The sequence below is a fragment of the Rattus rattus genome, chromosome 7, assembly GCF_011064425.1.
Source record: "Rattus rattus isolate New Zealand chromosome 7, Rrattus_CSIRO_v1, whole genome shotgun sequence".
NCBI classification, from domain to species: Eukaryota; Metazoa; Chordata; class Mammalia; order Rodentia; family Muridae; genus Rattus; species Rattus rattus.
Genome location: NC_046160.1, coordinates 44,309,926 through 44,328,874, shown reverse-complemented (window position 1 = coordinate 44,328,874; position 18,949 = coordinate 44,309,926). Strand labels below are relative to the sequence as shown.

Genomic DNA, 18,949 nt, shown 5'->3' with positions numbered 1-18,949 from the left:
ATTAACAATGCAAAGATGACTCTAAGATCAGCTGCCTAGAAGAAGAAGAAACTAGAAGAACTGCCTAGAACTGAGTAAGCCTTTATTGGTGCAGCTTGTCTTTGAGTCATTTTTGCTCCTATAACAACCCCTTACCCAACCCATATTACTATAAGTAAGCCCAATAAAACTCACTGGTTCACTCGGTTGGGACTTTGGTCTGTTGTGGGTTCCCTATCTGCAGTGAGTAGATGAGTATTGCATTTTCTTACTCATACTCCACAGAGGTCAGGCTTGCCTTCTCTCCATTCTCCCAACCCTTGTTGACTCTGGAAGCTATGCAGTTTTCCTGCTGATCTTGTTACAGGGGCTCACATCTCTAACTCTGAGGCAGCAGCTAGTCTCACCACACAAACCAGATTTAGTGGTTGCCTCCCAACATCTCCTAGTCCTCACTCAGCTTGGTCCTTGGAGGGTCAAAGACTAAACAAACTCTCATCTCTGACAAAGCTTATATATATTCTCTCTATAAAAGGCTGAGGTTGGTTGGTGCTCCAACCCCTACCAAATACCAGTGATAGAAATTCAATGTCTATTGTGAACTGTCAATCTGCTTATTCTAGGATAGGCTAAAAGCAGTGCTGTTTTCTGTGCTTTGGACTTTACTGCCATTTTCCTATAAAGAAGCTGTTAAGTGTATTCAACACATACCCTGTCATTATATTCTTATTCTACTGGCTTTCAAAACTGCATTTCTCAGAGTCGAATTGCCCATTAAGAAAACAATGGGAGTGAATGTTATAATCTTTGAATAAATGTGTGGAAGAATGTGCTACCTGTTGTAGGTTTTGTTTGTCCATTTGTTTGTTTTACCTGCTGAATGTGCTACCTGTTGTAGGTTTTGTTTGTCCATTTGTTTGTTTTACCTGCAGAACTCTCTATCTGTCTACAGTGTTCAGGAGGAACTTTCTTGGAGGACACAAGCCTGCCTGTTCAGCTGGATACGACAGGATGAATTAGATATAAACTTACTTTCACCACTGAAGCCTGCCCAATCTGTGCTTTGTTGGGAGGCTGCTCCACAGGTCTCTTTCCTTGCCACGAAAGGTCCAATTAATCTGGGATATTTTTCCATACAGAAGCAATAGTTTTATATCTTAATCATATATAGTCACCAAACCTAGACACTATTGCTGATGCCAAGAGGTGCTTGCTGACAGGAGCCTGATATAGCTGTCTCCTGAGAGGCTCTGCCAGAGCCTGACAAATATAGAGGCAAATGTTCACAGCCAACCATTGAACTGAAAACAGGGTCCTCAATGGAGGAGTTAAGGGAAAGGACTGAGGTAGCTGAGGGGGTTTGCAACCCAATATTAGCCAACCAGACCCCTCCACCCCAGAACTCCCAGAGACTAAACCACCAACCAAAGAGTTCACATGGAGGGACCCATGGCTCCAGCAGCAAATATAGCAGAGGATGGCCTTGTCTGGCATCAATGTGGGGAGAGGTTCTTGGTCCTGTGAAGGATGGATGCCTCAGTGTAGAGGAATGTAGGAGGGGGAGCATCCTCATAGAAGCAGGGGGAGGGGTGATGGGATGGGGATTTCTGGAGGGGAACCAGGAAAGGGGATAGCATTTGAAATGTAAATAAAAGTCCAGGCCTGTGGAGGATGGCCTTTGGTGCAGGGCAGGAGCACAAAGACTCCAGCCTTGGCCAGCACAACAGGAGCTACAGTGCGTGTAGGAGTAGAAAGCTTCTTCCTTCTGTAGGTCCTCCCCTACATCCAGCAGACCCCAGGAAGACTTGACAGCTAGTGAGGTTGGGGGCCCCACCTCAGAGTGGCCACAGGGAGAGTCTCAAAGCTGCAGGGCTAGACCAGAGACTAGAGGTAAAAGCTGTGCTGGGTCCTAATGCCTGCTCTTTCTATGGGCATTTTCCAAGGTCGCTTCTTTTGAGATAAGATATTTTCTTACCTGGGACTCCTTTGCCCTATTACTGTGGTCTGCCTTTGTTTATGCCCCAGCAAACATGGACGAGCTTACCATTGTTCTTAATTTTTAATTATAAAGACACGTCAAACTAAGGGAAAAACCCAACTTTCCCAAATTCCTTTAGATGCCTGGGTTTTATATTTAACGTTTTAGCAGATACTATAAGTTTTAAAAGGGCCGAAGGGAAACATAGATTAGAGGTTTTACTGGCAAAGGAACCAAGATCTCCATGCCTCATAGAACTATTATCCTGTTACTTGATGCCTTTATAGGAGGAAAAACATGCACTAAAGTTTCAGGCTGTCTGTCCCCATCTGCAGACACATGCAAACTCGCTATGGATAGATGGAGCACTAGCTTCAGGCTTGTGGGTGTCTTTTGGGTATGGGGAAGACTGAAAAAATCTCATATGCTGTTTTAGCTCACTGAAAAGTTGGCTCTGGAGATAGGATTTGACTCGCCCAGTTCAGACCGAAGCATGTTTATATCAAATGTCCTACAAAGTCTCTGTTCTGGGTCAGTTGGCTCACTGACTCTGTGATAGGGAAGAGAACAGAACAGCCCAAGAAAAAGGCACCATGTGCTTCAGAACATCTAAGAGATTAACTATTTGTATAACGGTGCTTATAAGAATGGGATGCTCATACACGGAGAGGCTAAAAAGGATTCTCTGTCTAAAATCTTTCAAACGTAATTCCAGCATCACAGTCAGCTAAATTCTCTTGAATGCTATAAACATCCATTTATCCTGCATGCTGTATAAACCATAAAAACTATCTTGTATTTTCTTCAAGGTTTATGACTTGGAAACTTACAAGGCCTGATGGTTTATGTACACAGTAATATCGATTTATTACATTACTCCATGTGTGTAATTTATACTCAACTTTTTTTTTTTTATTAATGTGATGCTGTGCAATGTCTTTTGTGCTTAATAACCACCTGCTTGAAGCAATCACAGCTGGGCTTCTTGAGAAATTCCTATTCCTCCAGGAAAGGAGGAGACAGACGAGGGGCTTGGACCCTCACACTGGTATCCAGTCCCTCCTCTCAATAGTTGTAGGCAATTGGGCCATAATTCCATAAGGCCTCAGGGTTTTTCCGAGAACTAGGTTGTACAGGTTAGGAAAACTAAGAATAAGGGGCCGTGTTGGGGGGCCATGTCCATCTGTTATACACACTAGGTAAAGACTCCATTGAGAATAGGTATCTACCACTTCACTCCCCTTGCCCAGGAAAATAAATTCTTACGGCAAATTGTATATTTGTGTGTTATTGGTAAGGCTCCTAGTATTTGGTTTTTTAATTGTCTAATCAAGGGTATTTATATGTAAAGGTTAAGATGGCTGCATGTTTTTATGACTCGGAAGAAAAATATGGCTGGTCATCTCAATCTACAACAGCAGATGTTAGCTCGCTGAGTGGTTTTGTCTTATTTGATCTCTCTCTCTCTTTTTTTTTTAAACAAATAATGCTCACCCACTCAAGGTCATTGATATCTCTAAAGCTCTTACTGAGATGTAAACTTACTTTCTCAGGATCAGGGAGACAACCAAAAAAAGTTACAAAAGATACAAATCTGAGGTTATATCTCTGAACATAGAATAAATTGTATTAATAAAGATGGGGATACATCATCGAAGTTCAAAGCTCAGTCGCAGCAGATCTGAATATATTGTATAGGGTTTGAAGAAGCCATGGAGAGGAAAATAACAATGAGCAATTGTTTACACTCAGCATCTCCCAGACGCACATATGGATACTGTAAACAGAGTGACACTGTCCTTAGTCCTGCTGGCTGAAGGGCATGGTATCTGCATCCTGGCTCATGGCCATGCATGACCTTGACGTTGGACTTCCATTCTCCTTCTCTTGAGAAAGCTACTCCCAGGGATTTCCCACCCACGGCAATAGGAACAGGCTTTCCCTTACTCTGCATGGGGTTCCTGGGGAAGTGCTCATTATTTAGCATCTATCTTTTAGGGCATCTGTCTCAAAAACACTTTAAAAGAAGCACTAAAAATACTAGAGACAGTATTTGAGATGCATTAAGTAACTCTAGATAATAATTCAAAACCACATTTAAAAATTAATAATTACCTCTCTTGCATGTTAATGAAATAAATTCCAGAACTAATTTTACACCACCATAAATATAAGCTTCGTGATCCAGACTTTGTAAATGACAAAAGTTTAAAAATTATAACACCATTCCAAGAGCTTTGAATGCATGTCAGGCTATTTGAGCATTACTATAAGCTAAGGGAGGGCCATTTTTATCTCTATGTTGTAGATGAAGAGAGCAGGATCCAGAAAGGAAAGGTGACTTTCAACATCACACAGCAGGCAGGTGGCTCTGGCTACAATTTGAGCCAGTGCCACCCTCCCACATAGTGTAGTTCACCTAGAAACCCATGTGCTTTGAAAACAATAAAGTATAGCATTTAATAAGATGTTTGTCTAACATCCTCATGTTTCATTTCTTTTTCAAGGCTACTAAGCTGGAAAAGAATCCTTAATTTCTAAAGAATGATCTTGTTTTGGTCTCTAGTTTTTCTGAAATTTAAGCTACCGATTACTACTTAATCTCTCAAAATGTTCAAAACAAGTGCCACTTGACCTGATGCTCAAAGCAGGCTCACAGGGAGTTGGGGCAAGGAGAGGACACAGGGACTATAGAAATGGTACAGTGTAGAAAGACAACTGGGAGTTGGGGAAGAGGAGACGGAGACCGGAAATAAGCGGTGGGGTTAAGAGAAGAGGGCTGGGGAGGGACATCAGAACTGGAAGTGTGGGTAGCTTATCTGTGGAAAGGAAACTACCAGGGTAAGGCATTGGAGTAGCATTTCCAAGGTTCTGAAGTGGCTTCTACTGTATTCAATGCTGATGAAACTTGGAGAAGCAGAACTGAAACGTTTTGTGTTTATGCTGTCTTGAATATATGCAAGTTAATACAGAAGGCGAAAGACAGACGAGTTCACAGAAAGGGAAGGGAGGAGGGAAGAGGAGAGGGGTGGAGAAGAGAGGAAGCCGGAGGAGACTGCTCTGAACAGTGTAAGAAGCAATAAGGGCACTAAGGAGCCTCCATTCTTCATGCTGAGCCTGGCTACCTTCAGGGATTGTGACAACGGCTTAGACAGCCCACTTACCTCTATTCCTATTTCAAATCCTCCACCGAGCCCAGCTATCCCAATGGCTGAAGGAGCAGACCATTCTGACAAAACAACAACATTTTAATATATAAAATGCATCATATGAACATTAATTAAGAGAATACTTATTTTTTAAAAAGATTCATGAATCTTATACTGTAAGTATTTTCAAAGATAAATGTTTTAAAAATATATTAAGTATTCACTAAGAGTGTCATACTCACAAACTCATACAAGTCCTGCTTTCCCTAATGGCCCACATACACCTGAACTGTGATCTCATTATCCACTTAAAATATTCAATGGTGAGAATTTCAACTATCAATATTTTTAAAACTTACCTGTCTAGGTTTGGGTCACAATGGTGTCAGTCATTAGAGATCGAGATTCAAGAGTGTTTTAATGACTCCCAGGAGTTGGGGATGGTGGGTGGTGGTGGTTAACATAATCCTAAATTGTTGCTGTCATATATTGTTTTGGCACCTCTTGTGCAAAAGAAGCTTCCTTTATATTTGTAATTTAAGCACAGTATTTTTATTTGGAGTTTTAAAATTGATGTGTGTTTATTTTTTCTGTATAGAAATATATAAAGAAAAACTGTTTTTAGCTTGGTGTTGATAGAGTGTTTATCTCTAAAGGACACTTCTATGCTAACTTCCCTTTGCTGGGGAACTCATCCTAGCTAGGTATTACTGATGGATACATCTAGAATTAACCTGCCAGTCTTGGAAGAGCTTGTATTACAGGAATCAGAGCCTAATAATCCCAGAGCTGCTTCTCATGCCTGTGCTTGGCAATGTCTACCTTACAGGCCTGTTCTCTGGGATCAGAAACTCGCCTTACCTGATTTGGGCCAGCCTTTCTGTTAATTTCAGCAGGTGGATAGCTGCTTTTTCTGGAAGATGGGGCAAAGAAACTCAGCCTTTGAAAACAATAGAAAAATGCAGTGCGGTTGAGAGCAGGGATGGAGAGGTTGGTAGAGACGGACCCTTATGTGTAAACAACAAGTGTCTGTCAGTGGACAGCAGGTGGATCTGTAGGGCCTTCTGGCAGAGCCCAGCCATCCTCTGTGTTTGTGTCACTGCTGAGACTTCTGCCCGTGAGTATTTGGGCAATATGTCATAGAAAGAGCTTCGTATTTTCTAACTCTAAAGATTTAGGATTTTCATTATTTTAAAACGTGGCAATTTAAAAAAAATTAACTGAAATGATTACATGGCAAGGGTTTTTATTAAAGGGCCCATAGAAGGAAAGTGTCTGGTGCACACAGCCCTGGAGCTGTGGTGCATGCCAATACCAACAGCAACCCTGAACTGTGGAAAGAAGACGCACAACTGTGGGAAGGTAACCCTACTGGCTCTGGGGACATCTGCAGGAAAGGATGAATCTAACTGAGGGATAAAGGACGTGTTTATCAATACCCATGCTCATGATCTGGAAGTATAAATGATTTCCATTAAAGTAGTTATTGACAGAGCGAGGAGTCCTCTCACATGAAGAACAACACGAGTCAAGCTGAAAAGGCACTTGGTTGGTTCTGACAGGCGACTAAGTTTTAAATACTAGTATAAAGCTCTTGAGAGTCCTAACAAATGCATTTTGAATTTGTCTCAGAAAAATCAAATTACAGTTTTTAGTCCAAAAAAAGTTACAATGCTCTGAACGTGATCCTGCTGGGAGGAGGCAGGAGGTCTTTATAGAGAAAGAAGCAAGACTTTTGCAGATAACATTCATAAACAGAAGGGACTTGTTTTTCCATGGAACTGAGGAGTAAGAACTCATATTTAATAAAAACATGTAGTATGTTCAAGAAAGTGTTCTGTGGAAGGCCTGCAAACCGTAATAGAACGGTTGGACACTCCTCGCGTAATAACCTGGTAATAATCTAAGGCCAGCTTTCCCACTGTCTCTGACACACACTACATGATTTAGAAGACACACACAGGGCATTCTCACTGGCCACATTCTGTATGAGACCAAGACAGATGCCAAGCCCGGAAGATGTAAGGTTTCTACAAAGATTAACTTACTTCCATCCGGAAGACGTGCCAGGACGATCCCGCTGCCTCCCCTGGCTGTGACCAGAAACCCGGCTTTAATCACAGACAAAACTGCAAGACCTTTTGCTTTTGCAATCACATGGGCTGCAAACAAACAAAATAGCAATGACTCAAAGACAGCTTGTGACAGAGTTTTGATTTTTAAAGATACACAGCTGAATTCATTATTTATTACTATGAAAATTAAGCGATTTGCCATTTCAAAAGGTTCCTAAAACTCAATCTGTTTGAACTACCATTTTATACTGAAATTCTAATTTTATGTATAAAACTTGTTTATTCATACTTCAGAGTTCATGACATAAACTGAGAGTTACAAGTAAATGTGTCCATGAAAGGTACAACCTCACTACAATGGGAATTTGCTTACATAATAGCTTATTTTTGAATATATGCTTCAACCTTTCAAAGATATCACTGGAAGGCAGTTTAAGCCCTGGTATGGGAGTACACACCTTTAATTCTAGTACTTGGAAGGTAGAAGCAAAAAGATATCGAGACTAGCCTGGTCTACAAAGTGAATTCCAAGCTAACCAGGGCTAGTGGGGCTCTGTCTCCAAAACAAAACAACCAGCCAATCCCCCCACCAAAAGAAAAACCATACGTATACAAAAATGATTGATAAATTCTCTACAAAATGCGGAATTTATAATTTTACAACAATAAAGGCCTTCTGGAAACCATGCAAATCATGTCTCCAGAGCATAGCAAGGTAAGCGCACATAACTTGGGGAACCTTCCTCTGTGGGAGGCAAAGAACAAGGGTACTTTCCTGGGCACCAGAAATTGAGGACACCCCTCCTTTGAAGGTCTATTTTTTGTTTTTATGTAATGTGGATGTGGATGTATGTGTGTTATGTATGCGTATCGCATATCTGATGAGGTGAGAAGAATGTTGAGTCCCCTAAAACTGGAGTTAGATGGGTGTAGGCTGCCACGGGGATCCCGAGAACCAAACCCGAGTCCTCTGTAAAAGCAGCCAGTGCTCTTAGCTGCTGAGTCAGCTCTCTAGTCAAATACCTTACTTTTGTATTTTCAAGGAGCAGTAAATGCTGTCATAGATTGGAAATTATAACACATATATACAATCGAGCATATTTATTATTTCTTTATATTATTGCCCCATGTTGGTACCATGTCATTCAGGTATCAATGTCATTCTGGTATCAATGCTTCTAAAGTTACTAATTTGAAGACATTAACCATAACGGGACACTTTGGAAAGTTAGCATACTTCACATGTCAACTGCCATTTCTCATACATTATCCACTCAGATTCAGAGACAGTAAAACACGAGTAATTTCAAACTAATTTGCAACTGTCTCTTCATTTGCAACACGGAACATGCTAATGCAGGTTTGCTTCCTAACTGTTTATACCTCAGCCTTTAGCATCAGGCGCGGCAACAGAGCTGCTTTCCACCTTCCCTGCAGGACGCGTCTACTCAAAGTTCAGATTCTCTTCTCGAATCGTCCTCAAGCTTAAAAGCAGTGCCTCTGAACTGGGTGTGTGGGTGCAGTTCACTGGAGACCGTGTGGGAAGTGAAGTGCATGTTCCTGAGCGTGCTTCCAAAACTTACCGGGTTGCTCAGCAGCGGGGTCAGACCCCACTCTCAACAGCACGTTCTCTCCAGATGGAGGATACTGCTGAGGTGACTGTAACTCCTGCTAACAGTTACTGTAACAGTGTCCTAACAATGTTTCTATCTCTAGCATGCAATTTCAAGGCATCTGCTTAGAAAAAAGATTGAGTGTTTCTTGACTGATGGGCAGTCACACACTTTAATTAGGAGAATGAATTTTATAACACTGTCCAATACGAATATTTTTGGTATAAAATGAGCATTCCCTGAAACATTCTTGGAAATAACTGGACTCTGCTTATAGTAACCAACTGGTTATGGTTCCCGCGGTTCACCTCTGGGTCAGTTTGCAAGTAGTTAGTCTGACCACTCAAAAGCCGTGTGAGGAACACATTAGAGCAAGCACTTCTTTATCGCTCTGAGTGTAATTTGCTACAGAGGAATGGGATTCAGGACTGGGATTGATAAGCAAGGAGATACTAATACAAAACTGTACTGGGAATTACTGACCAGTGTCTTCTTTAAAAAAAAAAATCATAGAAATTGAGTATTTTCTATAGAAAGAAAAAAAAAAACCCACAAATTAAAATTTATTGGTCAACACGCTTGACTTTGCTTTGGTACTAAAAATAAAAATCTTGCTGTGGAAAAGATAATATTATATATTTACCCTGTTTAATTGCAAGGGAAGATTTGGGTTTGATTCATTAGCCTGTGTGTGAACACAGGATTAAAGCCACAGTGTCAGCACTTGTTATAAATCATTTTAGGGGCTACTGGATTTGGTATTGTTGACGAAAGCTTTGGGTGGAAAGTGACAGTGTAGAAGAACAGCAAGCCAGTTATGGCGTTCATCAGAATTATGGTACCAAATTCTCTTTGGTACCTTTTGTTTACATGAAATGTTACTTGTAAATACAATTCCCTTATTTTTTAGAAACACCATCAAGTACTTTAGAAAGCTTACATCAAAAAAAAAATTATCTGAGAGATTAGCCAGGAAGTTTTGAAAAATCTGTCTGCAAATTCCCCCAAAACTGATTTTAACGGAGTTTAAAAAGGTAAACGGAGCAAGGACTCAAGGTGTTAGGTTGGTACTTCTAAGTGGAGGAAAGCAAAGTGAAGAGATTCCTCTGCTGATTGGTTGGAGGACTGCTCGTCAAGTGCTGCCCCTCTGAGATCCTCTGCTGATTGGTTGGAGGGCTACTTGCCAAGTGCTGCCCCTCTGAGATTCCTCTGCTGATTGGCCCACCAAGTACTGCCCCACTGAAGTCCTTTGCTGATTGGCTGGAGGGCTGCCTGCCAAGTGCTGCCCCTCTGAGGAGAGTCCTCTGCTGATTGGCTGGAGAACTGTCCTCCAAGTGCCGCCCTCTGAGGTCTGAAACTAGGATAGTCTAAGTGCTTACTTGTCTCCACAGGGCACCTCTACAGAAACGCTAAGCAGCACAGAAAGCAGCACAGAAAACAAACATATGCAGGAATTTACCTACCAGGAATGATCTTATCAGGCCCATTTCTGGAAGTTATTTCTGTGAATTCTCTTAATATTTTGGCAGCCTTCTTTGCTTCTGATTTCAGATTAGAAGGTATCGGGTTATTCACTGAAAGAGTAAAAGACATACTGCAGTGGGGAAAAAGAATCGAGTTTCAGAATATATTTCAGTTTCACTTTTCTCTCACACAATTAAGCATTTAAAGTCAAAGTCTACCAAAGGGAATGGCTTCTGGTTCTCACTCACTGACATCTCATGTCTGTGTCCTCAAGCTGTGAAATCTTGCAGACAGTTAACACTAAACACTCAAACTCTCACCATTTATGAAAACATGGGGTCCTGGGATCCTAGGCAAAAGCTGGTTGGCCTTCTCTCCTCACTAAGCATCCTTTCCCATAATTAATTTACTACTGTATTGATATAAGATTCAATTTGAAGATTAACAAAACATATACTTTATAATTGCTTTTAGTAGATATAATATTTGATACAGTTGGCTTTTCTCATCAGATATTTTGAAAATGGCTGGCTGTCACAAGCAAAATTCTGGGATGCTCAGAAACTGGGTTAATTTGCCCAGTAACATATGCTGGCTCTTATAGAACGCTTTACATTCCCAGTGTAAATGTGTTTCATTGTTACAATGGAAGACATGCAACTCTTGAACTCCACAGCATGCTGGAGAAGGAGCACCGCTCTCCTGTCTGGGGATGAGCAAACATAAGTCCAGGTGAGTCCAGCAGCTGTGGTCCTCATCTGATTGTCTGTGGTCAAGTGTTTCCCATGGAAACTGTCCGTGACACTCATGCCACCACTTCGCCCGGTAATGTGACAGCAGGAATAACCAAGTAGTATGGGAGAAACCTTTTTACTTAGCAAAGCATATGTGGGGTAGTGGACCATGAGAGATAGCCTGGTCGTTGGTTGACCTAATGGCTTTGAAGCCCTGGAGACCTTGAAGGTACAGTAGGAGCTTCGCCTGCTTCCCAGCACCAGGACCCTGTTGACTGCAGCCCTCCATAGATTTGTGGCCATCAGTCACATAAGGGCAATGTCCCAAGCCCTTCCACATATAGATGAGGGATCCCTAACATCTCAGACCTATGATCACGTAGGCTCAAGACAGAGATCTCCAAGCTAATGAGGTACCTAGAGGCCTGCAGGGTGTTGCCAATAAGATTCTCTTCCTGACATTCCTCCTTGCAAAAGGTGTTTAAACTCAGGCCCACCCTAGAAAAGGGGGTGGGGAGGTTACTCATCTACTTTCAACCATGACAATAAATGGTTTGGAACCACAGGCTGTTTCTTTTCATCGGGATCTGCTGTAGGGAACCATGGAGCAGGTGTCTGCCTACAGAGCAGCTGTCTAATCTCCCGTAGCAGGCCTCTCTGTACTACCAGCCACAACTGCTGCCAAGCCTGCCAAGCCAAGGACAATCTCCAGCTAGAGCTCCCTGCCACACATTTGGCCCCAAGCTAGACCCATTCCGTGGGCCATTCTGTGGGCCCTGCCTCATCGCAGGCCTGGGACCCCCAAACCAGCTCCAGCTTTCCACACGTCTGACTGTACTTTCCCACCCCTTGTGGTGCCTCAGTGCTCCCCTCCAGCCCAGCACACCCGCCCCAGGGGCAGCATGTGATAAGCACAGTCAAACTCCCCAAGTGTCCATGTCTTGTGGAAGAGCGGATGACGGACCCACAACCCTACAAATTAGAGCTATCTAAGAACACAGTACAGATGCACGTTGGCAGCTGGTATGTCTGAAATATGTATTTATTTTAGAAGTAGAAACTGAAATAGAGTCATGGCAGAGTCTTGTTTGTTTTCCTTATTAGATAACAGTTTGGCTGTTGGTGGCCCAACACAAGATCATTAGTAAGAATAAAGCTATGGGAAAGTACATCAATGGCACCTTTTAGGTAGAGGGATGCATTTCCAGTTTGTAAAAAGCCAAATGAAATGTATACGCAATGTATGGTATTCCTTGTAAACTTACCAGTTTCCTAACACTATGTATGGCAGTGCGCATTTTTAAACTCAATTTTACTACAGAATATTTAAATGCTGGTTCTCAAATCTACCTGTCTAGCTGATGATGTTTGTACAATAGCCCCACCTCCTTTAAACAATTCTAGTTTCTCTAACCCATCTACAGCACCAGCAAGATTTGTTATTCTATATCAGTTTTATCTGTTTGAATTTCATGTGAGAGAAAAAAGATTTTACCTTTTTCTAACTACCTTATTGATACACCATAAAATTAGTGGGAGTCAACTATGTCGGGCAGAGATCAGAAGCCCATCCTTTTCTTTCTTGCCAGGCTGTAGTCTTATGTGTGGGAACATCACAATTTAGTCCTCCATCTCCTTTTTATTTTAATCTTTTAAATAAACGGTTACGTTGTTTCCAGTTTGGAGCCATTCCAAACTAAACTGCTATAAATATTCCCACCGTGGTCGCTTGTGCACAAATGTTTTTTTTCTTTTTGATAAACATCAATAATAGAAATTGCTAGTTCATAATAGTAAGTGTATGGTTAATTATATGTTTCTAAAGAGTCATCTGAAGTGGTATTTTATTCTTCTACTAAAAATTCCTGACATAGATAGCGACTCCACATCTTCAACAAGTGCATGGTATAGACAGTCTACTAAATGTCGCTCGCGTAGCACTACAGTGCAGACTTCTCACATTCCTGGCAAAGTTGCAAACTTTGCGTTGCTTATTTCTATTTCTTTCCACCACCCCCCAAACTGAAAATAGTCTTTACCCACATAATATATCTTGATTAAAGTTTCCCCTCACTCTTCCCCTCACAGTTCCTCCTCATCCCTCTTCCATCCATATCCACCCCTTTCTGTCTCTCAGAAAAAAAAAGTTTCTAGTCAATAATAATAAAGTATAACAAAATAAAATATAAGATAAAATCATCGCATTTGGAGTTGGAGAAGACAAACTGAAGGAAAAGAGCCCAAGAGAAGACACAAGAAACAGAGATTCGATCATATGCTCAGGAATCCCATGTCACTAAACTGGAAGCTTTAATGTGTGCACAGAGGACCTAGTGCAGATCCATACAGGTCCTCTGCATGCTGCCTTGGTCTCCGTGAGTTCCTAGTGCTTTGAGCATGTTGATTTAAAGGGCCTCATTTTCTTGGTGTCCGCCATCCCTTCAGCACTAAAAGTCTTTCTCTTTCCGCTTCCTTGGGTTTCTCTAATCCCTGAGTACAGTGGTTTGATGGAGACATCAATGGGACTGAGTGTTCAAGGACTTTCAGTATCTACATAATGTGTGTCTGTAGGTCTCTGTATTTGTTCCCACATGCTGCAGGAGGAATTTTCTCTGATGATGGATGGGCAAGGCACTGATCTTTGAGTATAGCAGAATATCACTTCTACTTTCTAGTTTCTGGTTCTTGGTCACGAAGGCAGTGTCAGGTATGAGCTCTATCTTGTGGAGTGGGCCTTCAGTCAAATCAGATATTGTTTGGTCACCCCAGAAGCTTTGTGCCATCTCAGAAGCTTTGTGCCACCATTGCCCTAGCGTACCTTGAAGGCAGGACACCATTGTAGATAAGAGTTTGTGGCTGGCTTGGCGTTTGTTTCATTTTGGGAGCACAGGATACCTTCTTGTACCAAAGATGTTGGAACATGGGAGCAAAAGCTCAACTATTCTATGTTCAATGAGTTGCATTAAGTATTGTCTTCAACAATGGGACCTTGCTGTCAGTTTGTGGAGAGCAAACTATTATTTTGGCAACAGCTTGGGATTCCTGTGGGAATCTTTGGTCAACAACTCAATTAGATCATAACCGAATCTTAGTACTGGAAACTTCACTTGGTGACAAGAGATGGCCAGATGTGATTCTGTTTCCCCCATTAATAGTAGATTGCATTTCGATCACCTTCATATAGGTATACATTTTAGGAAGTTTCTGCTGCATTAGGTTTCCATACTACCCCTCAAATGGCTCTTAATTTTAGCTGTCTTTCCCCATACTCCCTCCATCACCCGCTCTCCCTTCTCCATCCCTACCTAGTCCTGTTTAAGCCCTGTCTCCATCCATAACTGTATTTTACTCTCTGTTTCTAATGATATCTACCTGTATTGTCAAGACCTTATTATATACTTACCCTTTGTGCTTCTCCGGATTGTAGTTTGCTTATTGTTGATATAATAACTAACATCTACATATGAGAGACTACTTGTCTTTCTGGGTCTGGGATATCTCAGATGACCCTTTTCTAGTTCCATCAATTTAGCTGCTAATTTCATGATATCGTAGAGGCTATACAAGTTTGTACTGCCACCGGCAGTGAATGCACATTCCCTTTACTCCACACAGACATCAGCATGAACTGTCACTTGTTTTTATTGATTTTAGCTGTTCTGGTGGGTTAAAGATGAAATCTCAAAGGAGATTTGATTTGCATTCCCCTGATGGCTAAGGATGTTGAACATTTCTTTAAGTGTTTCTCAGCCATTTGAGTTTCCTCTATTGAGAATTCTGTTTAGAGCTGCACTCCATTTTTAATTGGATTATTTGTTTTCTTGATATTTAATGTTTGAGTTCTTTATGCACTTTATAGGATGTAGAGTTGGTTAAAAAAACAAATCTCCAATCTGTAAGCTGCCACTTTATGCAAGAGACAGTGTTCTTTGCTGTATGGAAGTGTCTCAGTTTCATGAGGTTCCATTTACTAATTGTTGATATCAGGGCCTGTGGTATGAGTATTCTGTTCAGAAAGTCATTTCCTGTGCCAATGAGATAAAGGCTATTTCCCACTTTCTCTTCTATCAGGCACAGTGTATCTGGTTTTCTGCTGAGGTCTTAAATCCATTTTGAGTTGAGTTTTGTGCAGGATAAGTATAGATCTGTTTGCATTCTTCATTTAGACATCCAGTTTGGCCCTCATACTTTGTAGAAGATGCTGCCATTTTTCCAGTGTGTATTCCTGGCTTCTTCATACCATGAGCATGGTTGATCTTTCCATCTTCTAATGTCATCTTCAATTTATTTCTTCAAACTTTTTTATCATACATAACCCACAATATTTTATATTATCTGGGGGCTGTTGTGAAAGCTGTTGCTTTCACTCTGATTATCATTTATACAGGAGGGTTGCTGATTTTTATGTGTTAATTTGCTATCCAGCTACTTTGCCAAAAGTGGTTATCAACTGTAGGAATGTCCTGGTAAATATAGATATTTTGACTTCTTCCTTTCCAATCTGTACCCCTTGATCTCCATCAGTTAGTTCTCTCATTGTTCTAGCTAAGACCTCAAATACCACACTGAATAGAGATGTAGAGAGTGGAAAATCTTGTCTTGTACCTAAATTTCTCTCCATTTTAATTGTTGTTGGCCATAGGCTTACTATAAACTCCTTTTATTACACTGAGGTAATTGTATTCCTAATTCTCTCCAGGACTTTTATCATGAAGGGTGTTGGATTTACCAAAGTCTTTTTCTGCACCTAATGAGACGATCATGTAGTTTTTTTCTTTCAGTTTGTGAAATTACACTTAAAATGGTTAATTATTTTATCAATTTATGCATTCTAAAGCATCCCTGCATCTCTGGGATGAAACCTACTTGATCATGATTGATGTGTTTTTTAATTTGTTTTGCAAATGTTTTACTGAGGATTTTTACATCTATTTTATATGGAAATTGGTCTGTAATTCTCTTTGTTGGGTCTTTATAGGATAACTATGGACTCATAAGATGAATTAGCCAATGTTCCTTTTATTTCTATTTTATAGACTAATTTGAGGAGTATTGGGATTAATTAGTCTTTGAATGTCTGGTAGAATTCTGCACGAAAACAAGTGCCTGGGCCTGTTTGTTTGTTTGCTGTTATTATTTGGTTGGTCTGGTTGGGAGACTTTTAATGACTACTTTTATTTATATCACTGTGGGTTATAGGTTTGTTTAAACTGCTTATCTAATCATGATTTAACTTTCAAATGTGGTATGTGTCAAAAATTATATCTTTTTTTTTTTAGGCTTTCCAATTTAGTGGAGTATAGGCTTTTTTTTTTTTTAAAGTATGTCATTATGGTATTCTGAATTTCCTTGGTGCCTGTTATGTCCTACTTTTCATTCCTAATTTTGTTAATTTGGGTATTCATTCTCCACCCTTTAGTTAAATAAGGGTTTGTAATCTTTTAATTTTCTCAAACAACAAACTCTTCTCTTCATTGATTCTTTGTATTGGCCTCCTTGTTTCTATTTTATTGATTTCACACTGAATTTGATTATTCCTGCTGTTTATTCCCTTTGGGTGTGGTTTCTTTTTTTGTTCTAGAGCTTTCAGGTGTTCTGTTAATTTGCTAGTATAAGATTGCTCCAATTATTTTATGTAGGCACTCAGTACTATAAGCTTTCCTCTTAGTGTGTTCCAAGAATTTAGGTATGTCATATATTCATTTTCACTCAATTCTAGAAAGTCTTTCATTTCTGTCTTGACCCACTTTTCAGTCAGTAGTGTTCAGTTTCCATGAGTTTGTAAACTTTCATTAGTTTCTGTGGTGGTCTGAGAGGATACAGGGTGTTATTTAACTTTTCCTGTATCCACTGAATCTTGCTTTGTTTCTGAGTTTGTGGAGTTTATGATGAGGTTCTAAGAAGGTATATTTTTTTGTGTTTGGGTGAAATGTTATGTACATATCTGTTAGGTCCATTTGTTTATAAAGTCTGTTAGCTCCAATATTTTTGTCTAGTTTTTGTCTGGACAACCTGTCTGTTGGCATGATTGAAATTATCAGCATGTGAGGGTCAAAGATTCATGCTTTGTACATGCCATTTAAAAGGGGTGGGGGATTAAATGAAAGTGCTAAGCCTTAAATGGTAAAGAGTCCTGTCATTTCACAACACCACTTCCAAATGAGTGGACAGACAAGAACTCTGAGTAGTCATAATACATCAATAAAAAAGGGGGAAAAAAAGAGTAAACGTACCAGCGGATCTTTAAAAAATTATTTTGAAAGGTAAAAAAAGAGAAAAGGTAATATTGACTTATTTCACAGACATTGAATACAGTGAGCCAATAACCAGTTCTCCTTAGTTAAGACGCAATAAACAGGATGAATGTTATCACTTTGTCTATTTTAACCTCCAACATAGCAATTTGCAAACAACCAGATGCTGCTATGGTACTTCAATAACAGGCCGCAGAGCAGAGTAAAACAGCACCTTCAAACCAGCCCTGTTATTCTCTAAACTTCGTTTACAGGTTTACTAACTCATTAGTAATCGAAACATTTCCTCATATCTCAAGTAAGTAGCTGGGCCAGCAGGACTACAGAACCTGTTCACTTGGTAAACACGGAACAGGGCAAGGCTTCTGCCCCAGGGCAGGGCATTCCTCCAGATGGAGGTGGTTCCTTTAAATCTTTCTTCACTGTTCTGCCTTGGCAGGGTAGTGGTAACATTTGTTGAAAGGAAAACAGCATATTTTACCACGGGAGAAACCTGCTTCCTATTGTTACCGATTCCTTTTGTTCCAAGGAACCTACAGGTACTATAGCCTAGAGACGCAGCAATCAAATCATCCTCCACGCCACTCCTTTTTTGTAAGGTATTGCAGGACCAAAGACACTGTGTCAAAGACCTGACACCTCTTCCCCTAGAAGCCCTAAACCCATGTGAGCCCCTCCCCTAGGGGATTCTCTGTTCCCAGAGATCACATTCCCACAAAGGTCCTACACAAACCCCAGCTCTACATCTCCCTCAACTGCGTCAAACACACAGGATGCCAAGTCTCAAAACAAGGTGAAACCAGAAGATAGCAAAACGTCAGATATTAGGAAAAAAGAACAAAATGAGTGTCAGTCAAAACTGGAAAGGCATGAGGAATTTTTTTTTTCCTGCACTGAACTGGAACGACTGTGGTTAACAACCAACCAAAACATTTATGATCAGGAGTGTAGAAACTAATCTTGAGTTCTGAGGATTTGCAAAAGAGGATCCGTGCAGTATGATCTTGGTAGATGCGCCCAGACAAACCCAGGAACTTCACTATTTCTCTCCTCTTTCACAACGCCCATCGCAAGAGGAAGAGTTGCCAGGGTACCGACACGCCCCGGCCGCTCAGACCCTTACTCACTGGTGCCAGCGGCTCCGCTCCGTGCCCAAGCTCCTCACTCCAGTCCAGGAAGAGGACGGTGTTCTCCTTGGTCCGCCTCCCCGACCGGACCCGCCCAGAGGGCGCACACCTGACCCAGGTGAGGGAATAGGTGTGTGCCCTGTTTTTACCAATGAGATCACTGGTCCTATACCCTTGCTCAGAACATAGCTCAACTGCGTCCACCCGCCTCATTCCTTTGGAACCTTGTAAATCACCCCCTCTTCTTAATCGGGAAACCCACCGCTAGTACCGTGGCGCGGCCTAGGGTCGGTGGTCCAACGGGGTAACTTAGCTTGGAAGGGCGGGTAGCTCCGATCGGAGGAGCCCCCCTAGGAGGGTCTGCAAGCCGCTCTCTTTGAGCTCATTGGCAGCCCTGGCACGTTCTGCTTAACACTGCGCCACCCACCCTGCTCTGGGGGTCGCCCCGCGTTCACCCTGCCCTCGCACTTTAGCGGTGGGATCAAAGCAGAGCCCCGAGTGAACGCTAGACCCGGTTGCCAACCCCAACTCCCCAGCCCAGCCCTCTAGGCAGCTTCTGGCCCCGCCTTTGGCGGA

At 41.4% G+C, this 18,949-nt stretch overlaps 1 protein-coding gene across 1 annotated transcript in view; it reads right to left on the bottom strand.

Annotated features, from left to right (window-relative positions):
* The window catches only part of Sh3yl1 (SH3 and SYLF domain containing 1), a 41,082-nt gene extending 22,170 nt beyond the window's left edge, over window positions 1-18,912 (bottom strand). Inside the window, exons 1-4 of the mRNA XM_032907589.1 lie at window positions 18,374-18,912; window positions 10,258-10,368; window positions 7,155-7,268; window positions 5,122-5,186 (exon numbers count right to left, since the gene is read on the bottom strand). Of these exons, the coding sequence (XP_032763480.1) occupies window positions 5,122-5,186; window positions 7,155-7,268; window positions 10,258-10,368; window position 18,374 (291 nt within the window). The 5' untranslated portion in view covers window positions 18,375-18,912. The remainder of the gene's footprint in view (window positions 1-5,121; window positions 5,187-7,154; window positions 7,269-10,257; window positions 10,369-18,373) is intronic.
* Between the last annotated feature and the right edge of the window lie 37 nt (window positions 18,913-18,949).